Source organism: Lepidochelys olivacea (genome assembly GCF_965140295.1).
Source record: "Lepidochelys olivacea isolate rLepOli2 genome assembly, chromosome: 3".
Lineage (NCBI taxonomy): Eukaryota > Metazoa > Chordata > Testudines > Cheloniidae > Lepidochelys > Lepidochelys olivacea.
In genome coordinates this window covers 47,165,983-47,187,003 of record NC_140413.1, presented here as the reverse complement: position 1 = coordinate 47,187,003, position 21,021 = coordinate 47,165,983, and the positions used below count along the sequence as shown (strand labels likewise).

Genomic DNA, 21,021 nt, shown 5'->3' with positions numbered 1-21,021 from the left:
TTGTGTACTGATTAAAAATTATTATCTAAAAGCTGTTATCCAGGTATTCAAACGCTCTGTCTGCACTGAATATTGTAATTTAATACATCACTGAGAGGAAGCATGGTCTAATACTCGGGTGCCAGCCTAGGCCATGGGAGACCCATGCTCAAGTCTCTGTGCTGCCATAGACATCATGTGCGACCACTTAGGGCTTATCTACACACCCTATGGTCGTGTGGTTTCTAAAATGCACTAACATGTTGTGTATTAACTGGTCTGTGTAGCTCCTGATGGTACACACCAAAGGCTCCCTTGTGCTCTTTAACATAGCATTTTTTCAAACAGCACCAGCAGGGTTTCCACAGGCCACTTAATGCACTGACATGTTAGCATGCTTTAGAAATCGCACCCCCCTTGAGTGCAATAGTACACCTCATAGTCTCTCTGTCACAGTTCTCCAACTGGAAAATGGGGATAACAGAATTTCCCTACTACACAGGCATGTTGTGAGGATAAATACATTCAAGACTGTAAGGTGTTCTGGTACTGAGATAGCAATGAGGGCCATATAAGTACCTAAGGCAGACAGATAAAGATGTCTTTCTGCTCCTGAGATAAATGTATAAGATGTACTCTGAATGGTGGCGATTGGGAGTGAAGTATATAATGGAGCCACTATAAAACACAAGCTGGAATGTTTTTTGTTCCTTTAATTCAGTTAGAATTAACAAAATCAGAGACTCAGAAGTCAGGAAATTCCCCCAAGTAATTTTGGCCTCTTACCTTAACTCTGTCCCTTAGTATATACATTACAATATTTCCTCTTTAGATTATATATTGCTTGTCAGATTATTCGATATGTAATATACTACCAAAATTGAATTTATTCCAGAAATTGTGCCCATGTGCCCTTCCACTTTACCATGCAACTGATTGTGTGTCTCAGCTGATAAGTAAGTTAGTTTAGGTTTTAGTCAGAGGAAGAATAAGACAGTATTAGAAGGTTTCAGAGAAGTAAATACATTTGTGCTCCACATTGGGCACGCCTGGCAAGCAGTTGTAGGGTTCAAGAGTTCTCATCTCTGTCCAGAGCTTTCAAATGGTTTAGAAACAAAGGACTAGTTGTTTTTTCCCCCACAAGAGGACCTAGTGCACTTTTAAAAAAACCCACAATATATTATTTACAAAGTATCAGTGTCTATAATGTGTGAAAAGGGTGAAGTTTTGGTGGTTGAAAAACTATGAAAAATGGTGTTTCTTTTAGAATGTATTTTTGGGACAAGTAATGCATGTTTACATAGATACACTGTACTCTTTTCAGATATTAGTAAAGGAAGTTACACTGTAGGGCAGGCGGGAAAACAAGACTTCTGTTTTGCAAAAGATTTCGGGATTTCCAAATTTGTTTTCATTCTAACGTGGAATGAAAATGAGACCTGTTGCATTGTTTCATGAATAACTATATAAAGAAAGAGAAATCGTCCCTCTGCTGGAACTATTGGGAGAGAACACGAGTGACATTGGTTGTATAAGTTGGTGATTGCACACTTATCTGGGTGGTGGAAGACCCAGGTTCAAGATACTGCTCTAAATGAGGCAGAGTTAAGGATGAGTGGTCATCTTAATTTCTGGAGTTTCCTGACCTTTGAGTGCTTAATTTATCCACTTTAATGCTGCACACCCCTTCTTGAGTATCCGTTATTACCAGCTGCCAAGTCCCGTAAGTATACCCTGCATGTTTTGGTTTGTGGAGCTCACATCAATTATACCATCAACACCTTTTCTCTAGTAGTTGGAACATTTATTTTATTGTTAATGATGTTGCACTTGTTTAGCTGCCATGATCTCAAAAATGTTTTACACACGATGAATTTAAATGAATTAAGCCTCACAATACTCCTGTGAGACAGGGAAATACCGTCATTCACCTTTCACAGCTGGCGAAATTAAGTTTATGTGATTTATTGAGACCAGAGGAGGTCAATGAGAAAGCTGAGACCAGATTCTTCCTGCTCCCGAGGCATTGTCACCTGCCCCAGCAGAGCTCTGCAGGCAGCAAGGCATCATCAGGAGTTTATGGCTTCCAATTTAGCAGTCTGAGTAAAATGGAAACATTAAAGCAGGCCAGCTAAGTACAAAGTGCTGATGGGCCACGTTGGAGGAAGAAGCCAGCGTTCTCCTTTGAAGTTCAGCCACCTGCAAAGTGCTAGCAGCTGAACATCAAAGGAAACCTGTGTCCCTCCTCCACCCAGGGCAATGAGCTTTGCAGAACTTTTACTTAAGAAGCTTGAATCTGTTTAGCTTCTCAAGCTAAAAGAAAGCTTTCAAGCTGCTTAGTAATTACTGCAGCAGGCAGGAGGAGGGACTGGTCTGGGATGCTGGTCATTTATCAGATGGTTTCGTCCCTGCCACCATACTCAGACTGGTGCTGAGTGGGAACATCCATCAGTGTTCTGCATAAAGATCAGCAATGACATTTCAGCTGCCTAACCGAAAACCCCAATCCTTCGGCCCGTCCCACACAAGCCAGGGGTGGGGAATGGCGAGGGGGAGAGAAAAGTCCTTATCTTAGATGGACCACTACCTGGGCTTTCAGATAGGAAGGGGGGACACACAGGTGTGGTGGTCCCTGCTTCAAGAAGAAAGGGAAGATCTCCATGTCTAATCCCCTTTGCTGAAAAGAGGGGAGAAAACTCAAAAGGATTCATGGGGGTAGAATGAGGAGATGGTACTTGCCAATGTGCTTATCCCACACTTGAGATCCTTGATGACAGATGCAGAGTCTCACCCCACTCCACCTACCGCTCAACTGGTGTTGCGGGGGAGGGAGAAATGGAATAAAAGGTGTTTGGATTTGAGGAATGAGGGATGGAGAGTCTGTTGGATGGGAATGGAGGAAGGGTCTGAAAGGACAGGTTAGAACAAAAGTAGTGGCATAGAAATGGCGATGATCAAGGGGTGAAATGACAGAGGATGCGGCTCAGCTCTCTAATTTATCAGCTTTTCATGGACTTTTGGTAAGTTTGCCCCACACATTATCATTTCTGGAATTATTAAACATATAGTCTTTAGCCAACAACTTTAACTCTGACACACATAATTCTAGGGGTTCACATGCACCTTGTACTCCACTGCAGAATTTACAGAATGCAAATATAGAGGGGACATATTCAAATCTAAAGTAATGTGCCCTTGCTGCGTATTCATAATTGCAGCAGATCAGTGACAGAGGTGTGCCCTCAGCTGACATGCAGGACCGGCTCTAGGCACCAGCAAAGCAAGCACGTGCTTGGGGCGGCACAATGCCAGGGGCGGCGTTCCGGCCACCCCCCCCCCCTTTTTTTTTTTGCTTGGGCAGTTGCGCTTTCGGAGCTTGGGGCAGCAAAAAACCTAGAGCCGGCCGTGCATGCATGTGCGTGTGTGTACATAGACACACACTTATACATACAAATACATATATAAACCTCTCTCTTCAATCCATATCAACATGTAACATTATTGTTCCTCCTCATTTTTGCATTTCAGGGTCCCTTGAAAACAAGCGGTGAATGTTGCTGGAACTTTTCCACTCCTCGGATTCATTTTTGCCAATTTCACTTTGGACATCAGAATTCTAGCAAACTTCTTGATGCTACCCCATGTAAAGCAATGTTTTGCTTGCGCTGTAGGCAGCTGCTGAGAAAGTTAATATGAGCGGGCTTAGCCAGGGAACAAGCTTTACTGGACAATTCTCAGAATCAAAAAACAAAACCCCTAACCCTGCACCACAGTGGACAATAAGCATTTATTTTAAGTGTTAACTGCTAAACATTCACATAAAGCAGAATTTATAACCTTATCTTTAATGGCGCCATCTAGTGACTTCCAATTTTGTTACAGTGTTCAGATTTGGAGGGCAGAATGCTGCCCTTTACTGTGAGTAACCTAGGAGGAAAAGGAACACAAAGTCTTCCCTTCACCCATGCAGTGGAAGTGAGGATTCTCTCCATATTCTCTTGAGTGCTTGGAGTGGGTTTGGTTAGTATACATTGGTTGCTAACCTTTTTAATCAACCGTACCAAAAGAGTGTGGTTAGCTGATTTGGACACATGATGCAGCCATTTTAATTTACATTTCTTTAATTGTGGGTCTTTATCATCACATTCATCATATGATAACTATGGACTATGATAAAACCCATGGTAAAAACAGGTTCCTTAAGTGACTCCACACAGTTCATAGGTGGGACTCTCTTGCATTCCCAAATAAATTATTATTATTAGTCTGGGCTAGGACTGAAAAATCCTCAGCCTAGAATTGGCCATGAATGTTCCTCCTGTTCTGGAGTGAAAGCCTGAAGCAGTTAGAAAGAACTTGGATGTTGACAGAGGCTGAGCAACTGCACCCCTTGCAGTTACTAGCAATAACTCCAATAGGCACACACAGATATCTATTAATAGAGGTTGCCACTCTTTGTTCATTGTGAAGGAGTCCAAGCCATGGTGGGAAGGTGCTGACCAAAATAGAGCAATTTGAAATAGAGGATTATTATTTTAGGTGCATCTACCATTTGCCAGTAGACTAATTAGCACTGAGGTGACATCATCAAATTTCAATTGTGTATGAATTCTGTTTGATGGAAGTGAATGTCCTATGGTTAGATGCATAATTTAATGGAAAAGCCAGCAGTACAAACTAGGACTGTATGATCTTTAAGTGGAGTGAAAAAAGCTTCTGGTTTCAAAAAAAACTTCCAGGCATGTTTTATATTTTATACCCAGAATAAAATATCTATCTTGGAGATGAGGCACCTTTGACGTCATTAACAGTACAATCACATAAGAAATAAAGATAACGGCTTCCCCTCACCCCAAACCTGAAAACAACTATCAGAAATTATTCAGACACAAACCAAACCTTGTTCTATGCACAAATACCAGCCTTTGTCAAGTCCCTTCCTACCTTCCACAAAGCCTGTGAAATGTGGCAGCCTTTGTAACATACCATGAAGGTCAGCAGATTCTGGCTATCTTGGACCAAAGGAGGGAGTTCATTACATACTATGGGCCCTTTCTGGAGAATGCTCTCCAGGCAGCTCCCTATCGTTTATACTGAGGGGGCTCCAGCTCCTGAGCCTCTGTGGATTACATCTGCAGCGCAGCAGCCAGGCATGGGGTGAGAAGCAGTCTCTAGAATAGGCTGCTCCTGAGCCATTTAGGGCCCTACAGATTAATATCAACACTTTACATTTCTCTTGTAAACCAACAAGCTGCCAGCGCAGGTCCTGGAACACTGGCATCGCAAGCTGTTGGCAAGATACCCTATGTAATTATTGAGCTGCTGATCTTTTCTTTAATCATTTTCTATTTCTGGGTCGATTTAACATGTAAATCTAAACTTGAAGAGAGAAATTCATGATTATGATGGTCAGGTCTGCAATTATAAACAGAAATTAGAATCTCCAGGTGAGATGAATATTTCCAGCAATGTCCTCAGATGGAGAAAGCTAGTAACAAATGATAGACCTGCTCCCTCAGTTAAAAGTGCTGGTATCATTCATGCCACATCTGCAGGACATCTCCCTCCTCCTATGAAACTCACTGCAGTTTTATCTGGATTGAGCCAACCAGCTCCCATCTCTGCCCCTCTGGATAAGGCGTTAAAGAGGAGTGGCTGGGTTGGAGGAGATAGAGAACAGGAGTTCATATCATCTACATACTGAAAACACCATGGGCCTGCATACACAAGAAGCAGGGACCATTGTATTAATTTTGATGGAATGAATGGGCCCAAAGAGTCAAAGGTGTTAACTTGACCCTGCCACTGTCCAGCATTAAAAGGTTTCAAACAAGGTGCAGGGTTTGGTATACAGAGACCTCACCCTGCTTAGTACCATGGCAAACATGCCATTAAATATCTTTAAGCCTTTAATTAAAGATCCAGAAAGGATAGAAAAACAGTTGTAAATGTGAAGTGTTGAATAAGGCTTTTATTTTAGCAGTGCCCCTTGTTCCCTCTTCCCTTAGCTGTAGAGAATGTTCATAAGGCACATGAAACACCTCCACCCTGTTTGAGAGTCTTTCAGACAGTGTTAAAGACGGTAATAACTGTCCTAATGGAGGAAAGGGAAGAAGTTAGTTGAGATGGGCTGGAGCAGTCATTGCTGTTGTTGACAAAGTCCCATCCTGATTTTCTGAAGACAAAACAAGACAGATGCACACAGAAGGGGAGAGAAAGGAGGACAAGTGCAGCGCCTGTCTTTGGCACTGACTTACTTGCAACCTCATTGCTAGAGGAACACAGGCACAGCACGTGGTCTTAGCAGCACTCCAAGATCTGGCCAACTTGTAGCAGCATTTGGCTATTTAGGGCATTACTTCTAGGCATCTTTCTGGTCACAGGATTACAGCGATGTGGCACAATGTGCAATCTTGGTCAACTAAGCTACACACTTACCAACCAGAAGGCAGAGAGGGAAAGGAAAGAGAAGAAATAAGGTGGGGAAGGAAATGGACACACAAGGGACAGGGATGACAAAATCCCACATCCCAGTGGTGTTGGGATTTAGCTGGAGCTGGTGGAGGTTGTGATGTCATCTGGGTATTTCTCTTTGGCCACGGCTCGCCGTCCCCAGCCAATGGGAGCTGTGGGAAGTGGCAACAAGCACATCCCTGCAGCCCACCACTTCCCACAGCTCCCATTGGCCGGGAACAGCAAACTGTGGCCACCGGGAGCTGTGAGGGGCCGTGTCTGCGGACGGTCAATGTCAGCAAAATGTCTCACGGCCCAAAATCAGCTTACCCTGATGGGCTGCATGCGGCCTGCTCGTTACCTGCCACTGGTCTAGACTAATCCAGTCTTTGAGACATCCTTTCGCATATTTTCCATTAACAGTTATTGTTATAGGTTTCAGAGTAACAGCCGTGTTAGTCTGTATTTGCAAAAAGAAAAGGAGTACTAGTGGCACCTTAGAGACTAACCAATTTAGCTCACGAAAGCTCATGCTCAAATAAATTGGTTAGTCTCTAAGGTGCCACAAGTACTCCTTGTATTTATTGTTATAGGTTACTGTGATATCTTATGAATTGTTACATACTTTTTACAATTGAGTTTACAATTAGGATAAATTTGTAGGCTCAATTATTATACCAGGACCAAGATGGAACCTTCAAAACATCACATCAAAGAGCCCTCATCAGTTAATGCCCAAGGTTGCGTAAAGTAACCAATTACAATAATACATGAAAACACAACCTGATTACAATGCAACAAAACTGATCGCAGCGATTGGACTGCTTTTAAAAAAAAATACAACCTTGAGAAAGGATCTGATTGTATTTTAGTCTATTAACTTGAAGCTGTTAACCACGTTCCTTTTAGCTACATGTCTTGGCAATCCTGGCATTACTTTCCCGAGTATGAATGATTACTACATATCATTAAGTATTATTAAGGTGTTGATTGTACACATTGTCAGAATCCCAGTGCGCAACTCACATGCACTATTAGTGCTGGAATTATTCCAGGGCCCACCAGAGTTGAGCCCCAATAGTTCAAGGAAGTGGCCAGGACTAACTGCAACAGGAAGTCAGACTACATGAAAGTAGCCCAAATTCCAAAACTGCACAGTGCAGAAGTAATCTGGAAGGACTGATTTGTACTTTTTGGATGCAATCATTTGTAATAGATCATGTTTTCCAAATAACGTTAGTAATGCTGTCCAGGCCAAATTTCAATCTGTGGAATGAACTGCTTCCGATATTGCTGGCAGGTTTATAAATTCTGTAGTTGTATGCAATTTGAATTGTAAATCTGGGAGATTTCTGAGGAATTTATATAATGCAGACAACTGTCAAATTCAGGGTCCCAGGAAAATGGACCAATGGTCTATTCTCTGGAGATAAATTCCACAGGCCTGATTTCTGCAGTCCTTGTACACCTCTACCTTCCTTTGATCAATAGGTGTTGTATAAGTATAAGCATTACAGGATGGGAACATTTGTTCCAATGGAGAACATTAAGATGACCAAGACACAGAGAGCCTCTTATTGCACATCCATCTGAACTTGGCTTCCAATTGACTTTGAACATTAGCAAGGCAGAGGAAGATGGAATGTAACAGTTTCTGAAAACTAGTAGTTTCAAGAACCACCATATAATTAACATGCCAAGCTATTTTCATTATATCCTGGCAGTATAAGTTCCATTCTTATGATCAATAACACACTTACCTCCCCAGTGCTCATCACAAACTGTGAATAAGATTGTTTTGTTAGCTAATCCTGGGAACACACTGCTGCATTCCATAACAACAGCCTGAGGAATCATTATAACGCAGGATACAATCCAGATAACGATAATGCTATTCCTTGCCCTCTTGGCTGTGCTTTTAAACATCAAAGGGTGACAAATTGCATACCAGCGATCCAAAGCGATGCAGCTAAGTGTTAGTACAGACACAGAGACTGACACAGTCTAAGGAAAGAAGGAAACATTGTGTAAACTTTTCTGATTTTTAACTTTGAATACAATTTATATTTTCAACACGATCAGAAATCTATTTAGAGTTGATATTCCATGATCAAGGGCTGTTAAATAGTGATTCTTCCAAGAAAAACAAATTCCTTTTTATATCACTTGTCACAAAATTCTCATAGGTCTGAGTCTGCTAGCCTAACTCATTCTCAGAAAAAAAAGCAATGAGGAGTCCTTGTGGCACCTTAGAGACTAACAAATTTATTAGGGCATAAGCTTTCGTGGGCTGAAACCCACTTCATCAGATGCATGGAAAATACAGTAGAGAGGTATAAATACACATCAGATGAAAAGATGGGAGTTGCCTTACCAAGTGGGGGGTCAATGCTAATGAGCCAATCTATGCGTAATCCCACTTGAATCAACAGGACAACTCACAGACCACTCAGTTTGAATAAGTGTGGCAGAATCAGGCCTCATAAGAATAAACTCATCCATTTTAGACTTTGTAAGCATTATTTATAAAAGTGTATATTTTTACAATATGAAAATAAAGCTTTAAACCCACTAACTACATCTTGCTTTGTAGGAGACATTATCTCATTTGATGTGCTACGAACATATATCATCATTGTGTCTTCCCAATTTTCACAAAGGCAAGGGGAAATCACAGTCACATTAAAAAAAAATCCGCTTGCAGTTGATAAAAATAGGATCATTGGATTTTTCCACTGGCTACAAACAATAAACTCATTGTTCATTTTCTTCCATTCAATACACTGGGTGACAGTTTCATGTCCTTTCTGCATTCAGTGGGGTCTTCCGAACCAGGTACAGGCCAACAGTTAACGTACCAACAAAAATCTCCTGTAGCAGTGTTGTGCCTCTGAAATAAGTTGGGCCATTCTGATTCAATGCACTGGAGCAGAGGGCAACACATATCCACAGATCAATTCATGGAATTATTATACCCAACCAATACTATGGCCCATGCTGCTCCCTTTGAAATTTGTGTGCACTGGGGGCCTTGATTCTGACCTCAGTTACACCACTGTAAACCCAGATTTCAACTGAGGTACTTTGGATTTACACCAGTGAAAAGGTCCAAAGATTTACCATACTGGAATGCCCCACTGGCCCATCTAGTCTGATAAGGAAAGGAAGGCACAGTTGTTAATCACTTCACTGGAAAGGGCTTCAGAACTGATTTAACTTAATAATTACGAATGGCAATAACTGAGGCTTAACTGGGAGAGTATGAACAATTTCTGCTGCTTGTGGGGATCTTTGGTTATTTCTACATAGCACTTAGTAAGGCATATGGAATTCTGAACTCCACTTTCTAACTACAGAGGGCCCGATGCTCTGTCACCCGGCACCTTGGGTAGTCATTATGTCCAAGCAAAGTGGGCACAAAATATCACTGTTCTGATATTTTAATGCTTTATGTCCACTTTATTGATGTAAATGACTACACAAGGTGAAGAGTATCACAGAATCTGTCCCATGTGTTTATTGCCTAAAAAAAAAAAAAGAGAAAAAATACTTAGAATAATACTTATTCAGCTAAGAATTTTACTTAATGTTATGTAGTTGGGCATTTGGAAGTGGAGAAGCACTTAAATCACAATGTCTACCCCTTCCATTAGGAAGTTCCAATTAAGCAGATTCTACCGTACTGTTCCTTTTTGACAACAGCAGTGGTATGGAGAACAATACCTGTAAATAGGGGATCACCTTGCAGAGGGTCTGCCCAAAGAACCAAGTTTCTGTGATATCCACTACTAACGTGGCTGGAAGACAAGTGATTGTGACAAGAACATCAGCCAGGGAGAGGTTTACTATGAAGTAGTTGGTAACTGTCCGCATGTGATGGTTCTTCCACACTGCAATACAAACTGAATTTACAAAGAAGGGTTAGTACATTTGAAACAACATGTGGAAGGAACACTTCAATGGGACAACACTTTATAGGAGCAACTAGTAATTGGAGGATGCAGAAACATTTTCTGAAGAAGGTTTTAAATATGTAGTATAATGTAAATATGTAGGGACAGTTAATTTTCTTTTACAGTGAACAGCCTGGAAGCATGGAGAAACAGCTAGAAACAAGGAGGAGACAAAGTCATGTGACTAATCAATTCTCCACAGACTACAGTTTAGGCATTGTTGGTTTGATACGTAGATCAGTCTATTTTATTACAGGTACAACAGCATGCAGTAAATTTTATACAGTATAAGGCTCGTATAAATTAGTTTGTTTTTCCTATTGATCCAAGCTGTAAAGCTTTATAAACCAGGCAAATCACTACATCTGAGTGCAGTAAATCAATAAGTCAGTAAGCTAGCAAAGTAAAAACTGAGGTTGTGGAAACCAACTTGAGAAAAAATAGCTTTGTGTAATAACCTAGGACATAAAACCTTAAGAGACTAGGTTTCTGAATATTTTGACTTCTCAGGTGTTAGAAAGATTTCCATTCCCTCTTTTAAAACTGACTCCTACAATACCCCAATCTACCATCTCAACAATTTTACCGCAACAGCAAATTTATTAATCCTTTGTACACAGAATGTCCTTCTGTCCTGAGCAGAGATGGGTCATGTCTTCAAATCTCAGGCTGGATCCAAACTTTCCTTAATTTCAGGGACTTGGTGTTTGGTCCAATTTAGATATATTAGCTAGATGAGAAGTGCAGATCTGAATCTGAACTCTCCCAATAATCAAAGCAGGGTTTCAGAGTTTTAGTCTGGAGACAGCTCTGGTCCTGAGCTCACTAAAACACAGCGTTCAGACCTCAGGTTTAAGGAGAACACAGTCTTGAGTGAGAGTATTTCTTACTTCGGTGAGTTAAGTTACAAAAATAACTGTTTTTAACCCTACTATTTTTACTTGATGCATAATACCAATGTAGTTGTGGGATCTGTAGCTGGTAACCATGAAGATTATGGCAGAGGAGATTCAGCAGGTTACAGAGATGCACACTATGCTCTCTCATGAGCCTTATTCACACTAGAGAAATGATGCAAATTTATAAGATTGTTGCTGACACCACTTCAGATTAACTGGTGTTAACACCGAAGCTCAAGGTATTCTAGGTCAGCGGTTCCCAATCAAGGGTCTGGGGTCCCCCGGGGGGGGGGGCCGCAAGCAGGTTTCAGAGGGTCCTCCAAGTATGGCCAGCATTAGACTCGCTGCAGCCCAGGGCAGAAAGCTGAAGTCCCACCACATGAGGCCCTGAGCTCTGCCACCCGGGGCTGAAGCCAAAGCCTGAGCAACATAGCTTCACAGGGGGCCCTGTGGCATGTGATCCCAGGCAATTGCTCTGCTTGCTACCCACTAATGCTGGCCCTGCCTTTTGTTGTGGCAGAAAATCAGTTGTTGTGGCATAGGTGGGCCATGGAGTTTTTATAGCATGTTGCGGGGGGCCCAGAAAGAAACAGGTTGTGAACTCCTGCTCCAGACTATATGATTTTTACTTTTGTTATTTCCCTTAAACAAAAATAAAAGTAACCCAGCAAAAATGGTATGAATTAGGTAATGCTATCTGTCCTTACTGCAATGTATAGCTAGCTGCACAGCTGAGAGAGTATATCTTTGTTACCCCTCCCAGCTGGGGAGTGGGGTGGGGAAAACAGTGGCTTCTGTCCCCAAGGATTCTGGCGTTGAAAGAGAATGGATCTTACTCTATAGCAACCTCAAAGTACAAGACAGGCAAAGTGGCCATCTGGCCTCCCTGAAAACCCTGGACAAGGAATCTCTAGGGAGTGGCACATAGCACCAAGCTAAATAGTATGAAGATGAAAGGTATATGGGCCCTGTAGATGAATGAAGATTTGGAAGGGTCATGTTTCAGGAGACGAGGGTACCAGCTATGCAATAAGAATCTGTCCAACTCCACCAAACTTGTTTGGACTTTGGCTGATGATGATCAGGGATCCTAGAAATCCATTTGCCATTGAAAATCGTGGAATTTGCATTTTTACAGAGAATCTTTCATTTTTACATTTATTAATTATTAACTAAATTTTACTGAAATTTACACTTATTCAATGCATGTATCCTCCTCCTCTTGAGGTTGTTTTTGAATGTCCTTTACATTTACAGTGGAGCCCCATTATCCAGTTGAATTGGGATCAGGGTCAGATCAGACAGTCAAAAATTGGGATAATCCAGAGAACTGGCAAAAAGCTTTTTATTCCTTATGTTAAGATTGCAGGGCAAGGGGGCTCAGGCAGTCAGACCCAGCAGCCTGGGGCTGACTACTTGAGCCCCAGCCACTGTGAGTACCCAGGCAGCAGGTGGTTTGGTCAATACTGAAAGCAGGATTATGGAGGCTCGGCTAAATGGGGTTCTACTGTTTATCAATAAAACATTGTGTTCAATTTATACCTATATATACTGTGTCTAGGGAAACTAAAGTTAAGCATTTCATTTTAATCACAGAAAAAACACAGATTTTTATGGGGTTTTTAATCAGAGAATTTTGGTTTTTTTGTCATGCAAAACAAGGATCCCTGATGATGACTGAAACAATAAAAGGATCCCTGAACAAACCATGATTTAATGTTTGATACAAGCCTTTCACACAGCCCTAGACACATGGTAGTGCAAAAGAAAGAGTTGAGAGAGACACAGAAAGTGGAGAAGGAAGAGAGTTTAAGATGGGGAAAAAGACGAGAGGAGAAGAGATTCAAAAAGGAGAGAAAAAAGGTCGGGAAAGGAATAAGTAAGAGAGAGAAGTTCCCTTTGAAACCACAATCCTATCCAAACTGTAAACATCTCACTGCAATAATACTCTACTCGAATCTCCTCTGCAATTCCGCCCCCATTTTCGTTTTGATTTTACAACAAGAAACAAGATAAAAAAGGAACTCAATCCTTCCTCAAAGTGACTGCTATTCTTATCTTTGCCACATAGTGTCAGTAAAAGCTTGGAAACTAAAATGAGTTACCATGCTGTGCCCTGTTTAGAAGATGCGTTGCAGCTCTAACAAATGAATCCATCTGTAAGACTGTTTCTCAGAGAGTTGATTGCATTGAGTTTGAAGTTTGGTGAGAAGATACAATTGTGGTTTCTGGCCATTATTCACACAGAATGCAGAAAACTTCACTCTCTTCAAGGGGAGCACAATGAAGGGAAATAGATTACTGTGGAAGAATGCAACTTTTGCCAGAAAATATTTATGAGTACAGAGAAAATGGCTTACAGGGAAATCTCATGAGGGATTTGACTAGAATTTACAAGTGCACAACAAATCCATACCAAAGATTAAATTTAAGAAAGATAGTCTGAAGTCCATATTGTGTGAGTAAAAAAGGCTTTAGCTACCTCATTACATTCTATTACAAAACCTCAGATGTGACAGTATATTGGGGCTTTTAGATCCTGTGTTCTGCAACAAGAGACGTGCTCCCAGTGGTTTTAAATGTCCTGGGATATTTTCATTATAGTTGTGCAATGCTACATATTTGATCACTGTAGTACATTGTATATGAAGTTGAATATGAAAACAACATGAAGACTCCAGGTTAATGTAAAATGCAGCTGCCTACCTCCTCCAAGATTTAGGCTGCTATCAGTACACAGATTATGTGCTATAGTCCTTCCATTGACTTCTACTATGCTTCTGCTGTTAATCTGTGATCTAGGCCATGTCGACACCTGCCATTTAAAGCAGAAAAAGTACCTTTTTTGAGCAAAATCCATGGGAGCATCTACACTTGCCAATGACTTTTTGCGGTGAAGCACAGAAGCGTCACCACAAAAAGAAAACGAGAGGCGTACAGCTCTTACTGGTGATGCTTTTGTGGTGATGTGCAAGTGAAGACACGTTCTTCCTGTTTACACAGCTTTTAGCCTCCACAGGACATCCCACAGTGCCTAGGTGACCACTCTGGCCAGCAGCTCTGCTGCTCTGTTGCCAGGTAAACAGACATCCACCTCTCCCCCTGTAAAGCCCTGGGAACTTTGAAACTCCCCTTCCTGTTTTCTTGGCAAGTGCTCACTTATCATCTGGCCAGGTGACAATGGCTGTTCCACGGAGCCAACAATCTCCTGCCTGGAGCAATGCTGAGCTACTGGAGGTGATCAGTGTTTGGAGAGAGGAGGCTGTGCACGGACCCAGGATGCCCCGTGATCACCCCCCCACAAGACTCATCGTCAAACTGGAGAGAGCTGTACTGTGGGATAGCGGCCCTCAGTGTGCTGCTCATGTAAATACTCTGCCGCCTGAAGAAGTAAGTGAGTACACAAACCAGTGCTTTACTTTCACTGGTTCCCTATCACCAGTGAAATTTACAGTGCAAAAACTCTACACATGTAGACATACTCTTAGACACTAATCCTAAACCTGTTCAGTAACACTTCAGAAGGGTCCAACTAATCTCTCATTCAATGTGTTTCCTTCCAATTTGACCTCTAAACCCAAATAAAACTGTAACTCTTTGGCATATTTTTACCATAATTGTCATAGTATATATTGTGAAAGGTGCAATGCTGAGTTATTTTGTTGACAGATACTATGTACAAATCTGGATACATACAAAGAATTATTATTTTCTTCTTTCTTTATCACATGCTTCCTTTACTTCCTCCTCTCCAATTTATTCAATGACATCACAATTCACTGGTTGAAATGTTACAACAAACTCCCATGGAAGTGATTCTTATGTTACAAACACGGGTTGGTGGCATCTCCAAATGTATCAGTTAGGAAGAAAAGAGGAAAAAGCTTCAATTTTACACACGCACAATCTGATAATCAGCAACAATGAGATAAATGAATTCTGTTAGAGGAAAAATGCCTTTACTGATATATTACCACCATACCATTTCCTGGTGCTCTACTCTAGGGGCCCCTTGTAAGCTCAACCTTGTTCTGCTTGTGAGATCTAACGAATCACATCAGAAGGTGGCATGGCTGCAGTCTAGGCAATGCTTAATTAAAAAACAACCCACAAGCTTTAACAATGGTCATACTTAACTGGTCATCTGCTGTAGTAACTAAATAACACTGTCAGTATTTGTAGGATATAGGGAACACTGCTACTACCGAGGTAATGTTACTTAGGAAAGATTATATTGAAAGATTGTATCATTACCTAAAATGATTTTGTGTCCTTAGTGCATATATCTCATACATACATGATTTTACAACCTTTTTCGATAACTGTAGTATGATTTTTCAGATTCTTACACAACACTATATAATTGTGTGCACATATTTATATAAAAACAGCTCAGCATAAATCAGCATACATTTTTAAAAAGTCTATAATATTGTGCCCATTATACACTGGGGGCATAATTATAGGTGCAAATGATTGTTTTTAGACAGCACAAGTTAGTTAGCTGTCTAAATTATACTAAGTGTTTCTGAAACTGATTACAAAAACAAAATGAGATTCTGGATTGAGGCCCCTTTCATCTTTCATCGTTTCACTTGTTATCTAAAAGAGTATTCAAACAGCAGTTAATTAGTAGGGGTTGTTTTTAGGAAAGAACCCTTACCATTTACTGTAATAAGAATCAGTGACTATGAAATGCTTCTTTCTGATACAAAATTATAAAGGAAAAAAATAGCATTCAGTTGAAAACCATAGCTGAAAACAGACCAAAGCCACGTTTATTCACAAACATTTGGTGAACTGTAAAAACTAAGTTTTTGCATTTCCTGATGTGGGTTGGGATGATAGCAGAATGTCACTCTCACAGTTTATCAAAACAAGTTGAATCAAGCAGCACTAGAAATACTGCAAGAAAGTCTTCTCCAATGAGATTTCCATGTGAATGATTTGGTAGTTTTACCAGCAAAGGTATGCTCATCATCATCTTTAGGTTAACTTTACAAAATGTCATTTTTCCCCCCAATGAAATCATCAGATATACATAAAGTGCTACAATGTAAAGAACATTCATGTTCCTGTAGTAGAATGTATGAAGACAGAGAGAGAGAGAGAGCGAGCGAGCATGAGACACACCCACACATTACCAAGCTTTAAAATGCTTATATTCTCTTCTAAAAATAATTTCTATGGCCTTTTCATCCCATACAATGACACAACAGGAAAAAAAGAATCAAAAGTTACATGTGAGGGAGCAAAAGTTACAGGAGGAGAGAGAAAAATTGTTCTTCTCAACTTCTGAGGATAGGACAAGAAAAGCAATGAGCTTTAATTGCAGCAAGGGAGGTTTAGGATAGGACAAGAAAAGCAATGAGCTTTAATTACGGCACGGGCGGTTTAGGTTGGACATTAGGAAAAACTTCCTAATTGTCAGGGTGGTTAAGCACTGGAATAAATTGCCTAGGGAGGTTGTGGAAGCTCCATCACTAGAGTTTTTAAGAGCTAGTTAGACAAACACCTATCAGGAATGGTCTAGGTAATACTTAGTCCTACCATGAGTGTAAAGGTCCCTTCCAGTCCTATGATTCTATGTCTTAAGATGCAAAGCGCTATAAAGTACAACAAAAATTGTGTGATATTACACTGCAGTGGACTGTGATGACATGCAGAAGCAGTTGTATATGCACTATATCACAACAAAAGCAGGCTTGATGCTGGAAATAAGAGAGGTGTGGTCAGGGCCAAATTCCCTGTGATGCATGCTTTCATGCAAGTCAGGAAAGGAAGTAAAAGGATCACAAGTCACAGGGAGCCAATGCAACTCTAACCTGTCCCTTCTTTCCCAGTGCATTGTGAGGCTGTCTGCACAGAGATAATACTGCTGTGGTAACATTTGGCTCATGTTTTAAAGGTGAGAAACTTTAAAAAATGAAAGTTTAGATACTAGACAATTCTATGGCAAGGGACAGACTATACGGCAACGTTTGTGCTCCAAGAATCACAATATACAGAGGGCCCTTGGTCACGGTTAAAGATATTTGGCCCAATTCTGGTCCTTAACACTAGAAAATTCTGTTGAAGTGAGTTGTATTCGGTACTTGTGATGGCGTGTCCACCCCACACAAGCCCTGCACTTGGAGGAAAGCCAGGGAGTGCTAAGGCCTAATTGTTGATGAAATCCACCTGGGAGAGGAGCTGGGTGGGGTTTATAAAGAGTGAAGGTTTGCAGTAGAGGGGGCTGCAGTGAGGTGAGCTTGCAGTCACACACCCTGGTACAAGGGGGAGAGGTGGCGCCTAAAAAAGGCAGCGTAGGAAGCAGTCAGGTCTGAGAGGAACAGACCTGAACTGCTGGTTTGGACTGGAACCCCATGTAGAGGGTGGGCTCGGGTTCCCCTAGCAGCTACTGCGGGAGTGGCACAGTGGAGATGGAGACTGCCTGAAACTTTGTGGAAAGAGACTCTGCTGAGACCCAGGAAGAGGAAGACGACTGTGACTCGGTTGGAGGTTTAAGCCATGAAGAAGAGGTGCTGCAGCTCTGGACGAGCGAGAGAGCAGCTGCAGAACAAGTTTCTGGGGCAAGAGGGTGAACAACTGCCAGACAGGGTGCAAAGAGGGGCAAGCTAATTCCCCAGGTGAGCCACAAGGAGGCTCAACGGAGTAGTGAGTAGTCGACCCCTTGACAGCACCCCATCTTCACTTGTAAGATAACCCACTGCTCACAAGGAAGGGGAGGGTGGAGTACTCACCATACTAGCCAAGTGAATGTACTACAGCAGGAGCCTTACACTCTGGCACCAAGAAATCCAGTTGAGACAAATACCACCTAACATATGTCTACACAGCAATGTAAGTGTAGGCTTGAGCCTGGACCCAAGCCTAACCCCCCTTGAGTCTACACAACAATTGTGTTAACCTAAGGCTTGAACCTAGGGTTCCAGGACCAGCAGGGCTGGAGAGTCCAAGACCATGTTAAGCTGGGACCTAAGGTCTGAGCCCTATTGCTTTCGTGTGTGCACACAACCCCAGCTTGACTCAAGTCCTGGAAGTCTTGTATCCCAGAATTCCTTGGGTCAATTTCCTTAGTCCTCTCTATGCTAACAATCTGTGGTGAAGACTGTTGCACTCTAATTGCAAACAGCAGCAGCTCAGATCAGTGTGAGCCCATTGTCTGCTGAACACGGGTCTGCAAGCACACTCTCAGAGAGCCTGCAGGGTTTTCAACTGAGACTGATCAGAAGAAACTTTTTGCAAAGAGAGCTGCTTCCTGGTCACAAAAGAACAGCCTGATTTTGGTGCATGCGGCTCAGGTGCCCCTGGACATGCAGCCCCAGGCAGGGCTGGAGCAAGGGACAGAGAGCAAAGCCAGAACTAAGCAGCTGCCCTGCAAGGAGGGGGAGCAGCAGAGCTCCTGGCTTAGCATGGCTGAGCAAGGGTGGCCCCCAGCATGCCAGCTGCTGCCCCTTTCTGCAAGGCAGCCACTTGGTCTCCACTCTGCTCTCTTCCCTTGGGCTACATGTGCAGGGGTTCCAGGGTAGCGTGCAATGTCGGGGCAAGGAGCGGGAACCATCCCCAAAACCTCCCCACAGCCTCCTGTGCTGGTGGCTCCAGCTCTTTGTTACTGCTATACAGAGCTTGCCCAGACCATGGAATAAAGTTGACAGGCAGGAGGTGGCTCCCTACTGCAAGGATGTTGGTGATCATCCCTCCCCCCACCCATGCTGAGCCAGGAACTCTGCTGCTTCCCCTTCCTGCTGGGCAGCCACTTGATTCCACACTCCATTCTCTGTCCCTTGCTCCTAGGCAGGCCGCGGCTGCGTGTGCAGAGGTGCATGGGCAAAACTTCCCCACAACCTCCTGGGTTGCTATAGTGCAGAGATAAGTGATCTTTGTGGGTGGCTGGTGTACACTGCACCCTAAGCCCTGGGGGTGCACTTCACCGCTCTGCATCCAGTACAGCCAGGCTGGGGAGTGCGTGTGTTTTTCCTCTGAAACCTATATTTTATGTCACACTTCAAAACAGATGGACAAAAACAAATAAAAAAGCAGCCAAATAAAAACTCCTTCACTGAAGGTCCCATTTTAAAAATGAAGAATTGCAAAGGTTCATTTTAATAGTTTGACACCCCTGGACACTAACGTCCTGACTGTCCTCAGAACAGGTGCACAGGGGCATCTTCCTGCCAATGTGACTCATCCTAGAGGTGCAGAGCCCAATTCTCAGATTAGATCAGCCTGCGCCACTTCCCGCAGGTCCCATTGGCCGGGAATGGTGAACAGTGGCCACTGGGAGCTGCGGGTGGCTGTGCCTGCAGATGGTCAATGTAAACACTGTCTTGCGGCCCACCAGTGGATTAACCGGACGGGCCACGTGCTGGGTCACAGGTAGCCCACCACTGGATTAGATGGTAGTTCAGTATAAAGCCTTCTCAAACCACAGTCGTTCTGAGACTGCCATCAATGGAGCCAATTATGCAGTTTATGTTCTCATGTGCTCCTTATGGACACATGAGTCCCATCAATAGCACTGACTCAGTTAGGAAGCAGGTGGACAGCAGAGCTTTTCCACAGTGCACCATGATCCTAGGGCTAGAGTGTAAACATTGGTGGGAGGCGCTAGGCACTTTGGGATATGTTTACTTTGACTTGGGTCTGTGCACTGCAGCGTGGACGCCAGAGCCCTAGGTTCAAGCACGGGTCAGAAATCCTTTAATCCTTTAGGATTAAAATGCAATGTAGATTCTCAAGCCCAGGGTTCCCTGACACAGGTCAGCTGACTCGAGTCCCACTAACCTGAAGCTTACATTGCTGTGTAGACATACGGCTAGTCACGCCACTTCATGACATATCCATGAACTTAAAAGGGATGAAACATGTAGTCCAATTTATGTAAGCAAAGAAGTACAAATAATGAAAAATAAAGGCATGTTTAAATAAAGGTATCCAAAAATACCTTGGGGGCAGTAAGAACAAGATTGTTATATCTGGAGCTGGTGCCAGAGTCAGATATTACAAAAGCTCATTTTACAAAATTTGAGCATCTCATCCAAAGCGATATAAAAAGAAATACTGTGTGCTAATTAAACAGTGTGTGCTAAACTGTGTGCTAATTAAACAGCCAAATGGCACACAGACATTTGCAGATTCACTGATTCCAAGGCCAGAAGGTACCACTGTAATCATCTAGTATGACCTGCTGTATAACACACCCCAGAGAACTTCCCCAAAATAATTCCTAGAGCAGATCTTTTACAAAAATATCCAACCTTGATTTAAAAACAGTCAATGATGGAGAATCCACCACAACCCATGGTAAATTGTTCCAATGGTTAATTACGTTCTCTGTTAAAAATGTATGCCTTATTTTCAGCCTAAATTTGTGCAGCTTCTACTTCCAGTCATTGGATCAGGTTATACCTTTCTCTGTCAGCCTGACAAGCCCATTATTAAATATTTGTTCCCTCTGTAGGTACTTATGGACTCATCAAGTCACTTCTTAATCTTCTCTTTGTTACGCAAAATAGATTGAGCTCCTGGAGTCTATCACAGTAAAATATGTTTTTTAATCTTTTAATCATTCCCATGACTCTTCTCTAAACCATCTCCAATTTATGAACACCCATGTTGAACTTTAGAACACTAGAACTGGACAGAGTATCCCAGTAGCTATCACACCAGTGCCAAATACAGCGGTAAATAGATCTCTCTAGTCCTACTTGAGATTCCCCTGTTTTTGCATTCCA

The 21,021-nt window shown here is 42.3% G+C and overlaps 1 protein-coding gene across 2 annotated transcripts in view; it reads right to left on the bottom strand.

Moving 5' to 3' along the window:
* The window catches only part of HCRTR2 (hypocretin receptor 2), a 68,925-nt gene that overhangs the window by 15,137 nt on the left and 32,767 nt on the right, over positions 1 to 21,021 (bottom strand). For both annotated transcript variants that reach the window (XM_084623603.1, XM_084623604.1), the window contains exons 3-4: positions 10,156 to 10,334; positions 8,193 to 8,436 (exon numbers count right to left, since the gene is read on the bottom strand). In XM_084623603.1, the coding sequence (XP_084479729.1) occupies positions 8,193 to 8,436; positions 10,156 to 10,334 (423 nt within the window). The remainder of the gene's footprint in view (positions 1 to 8,192; positions 8,437 to 10,155; positions 10,335 to 21,021) is intronic.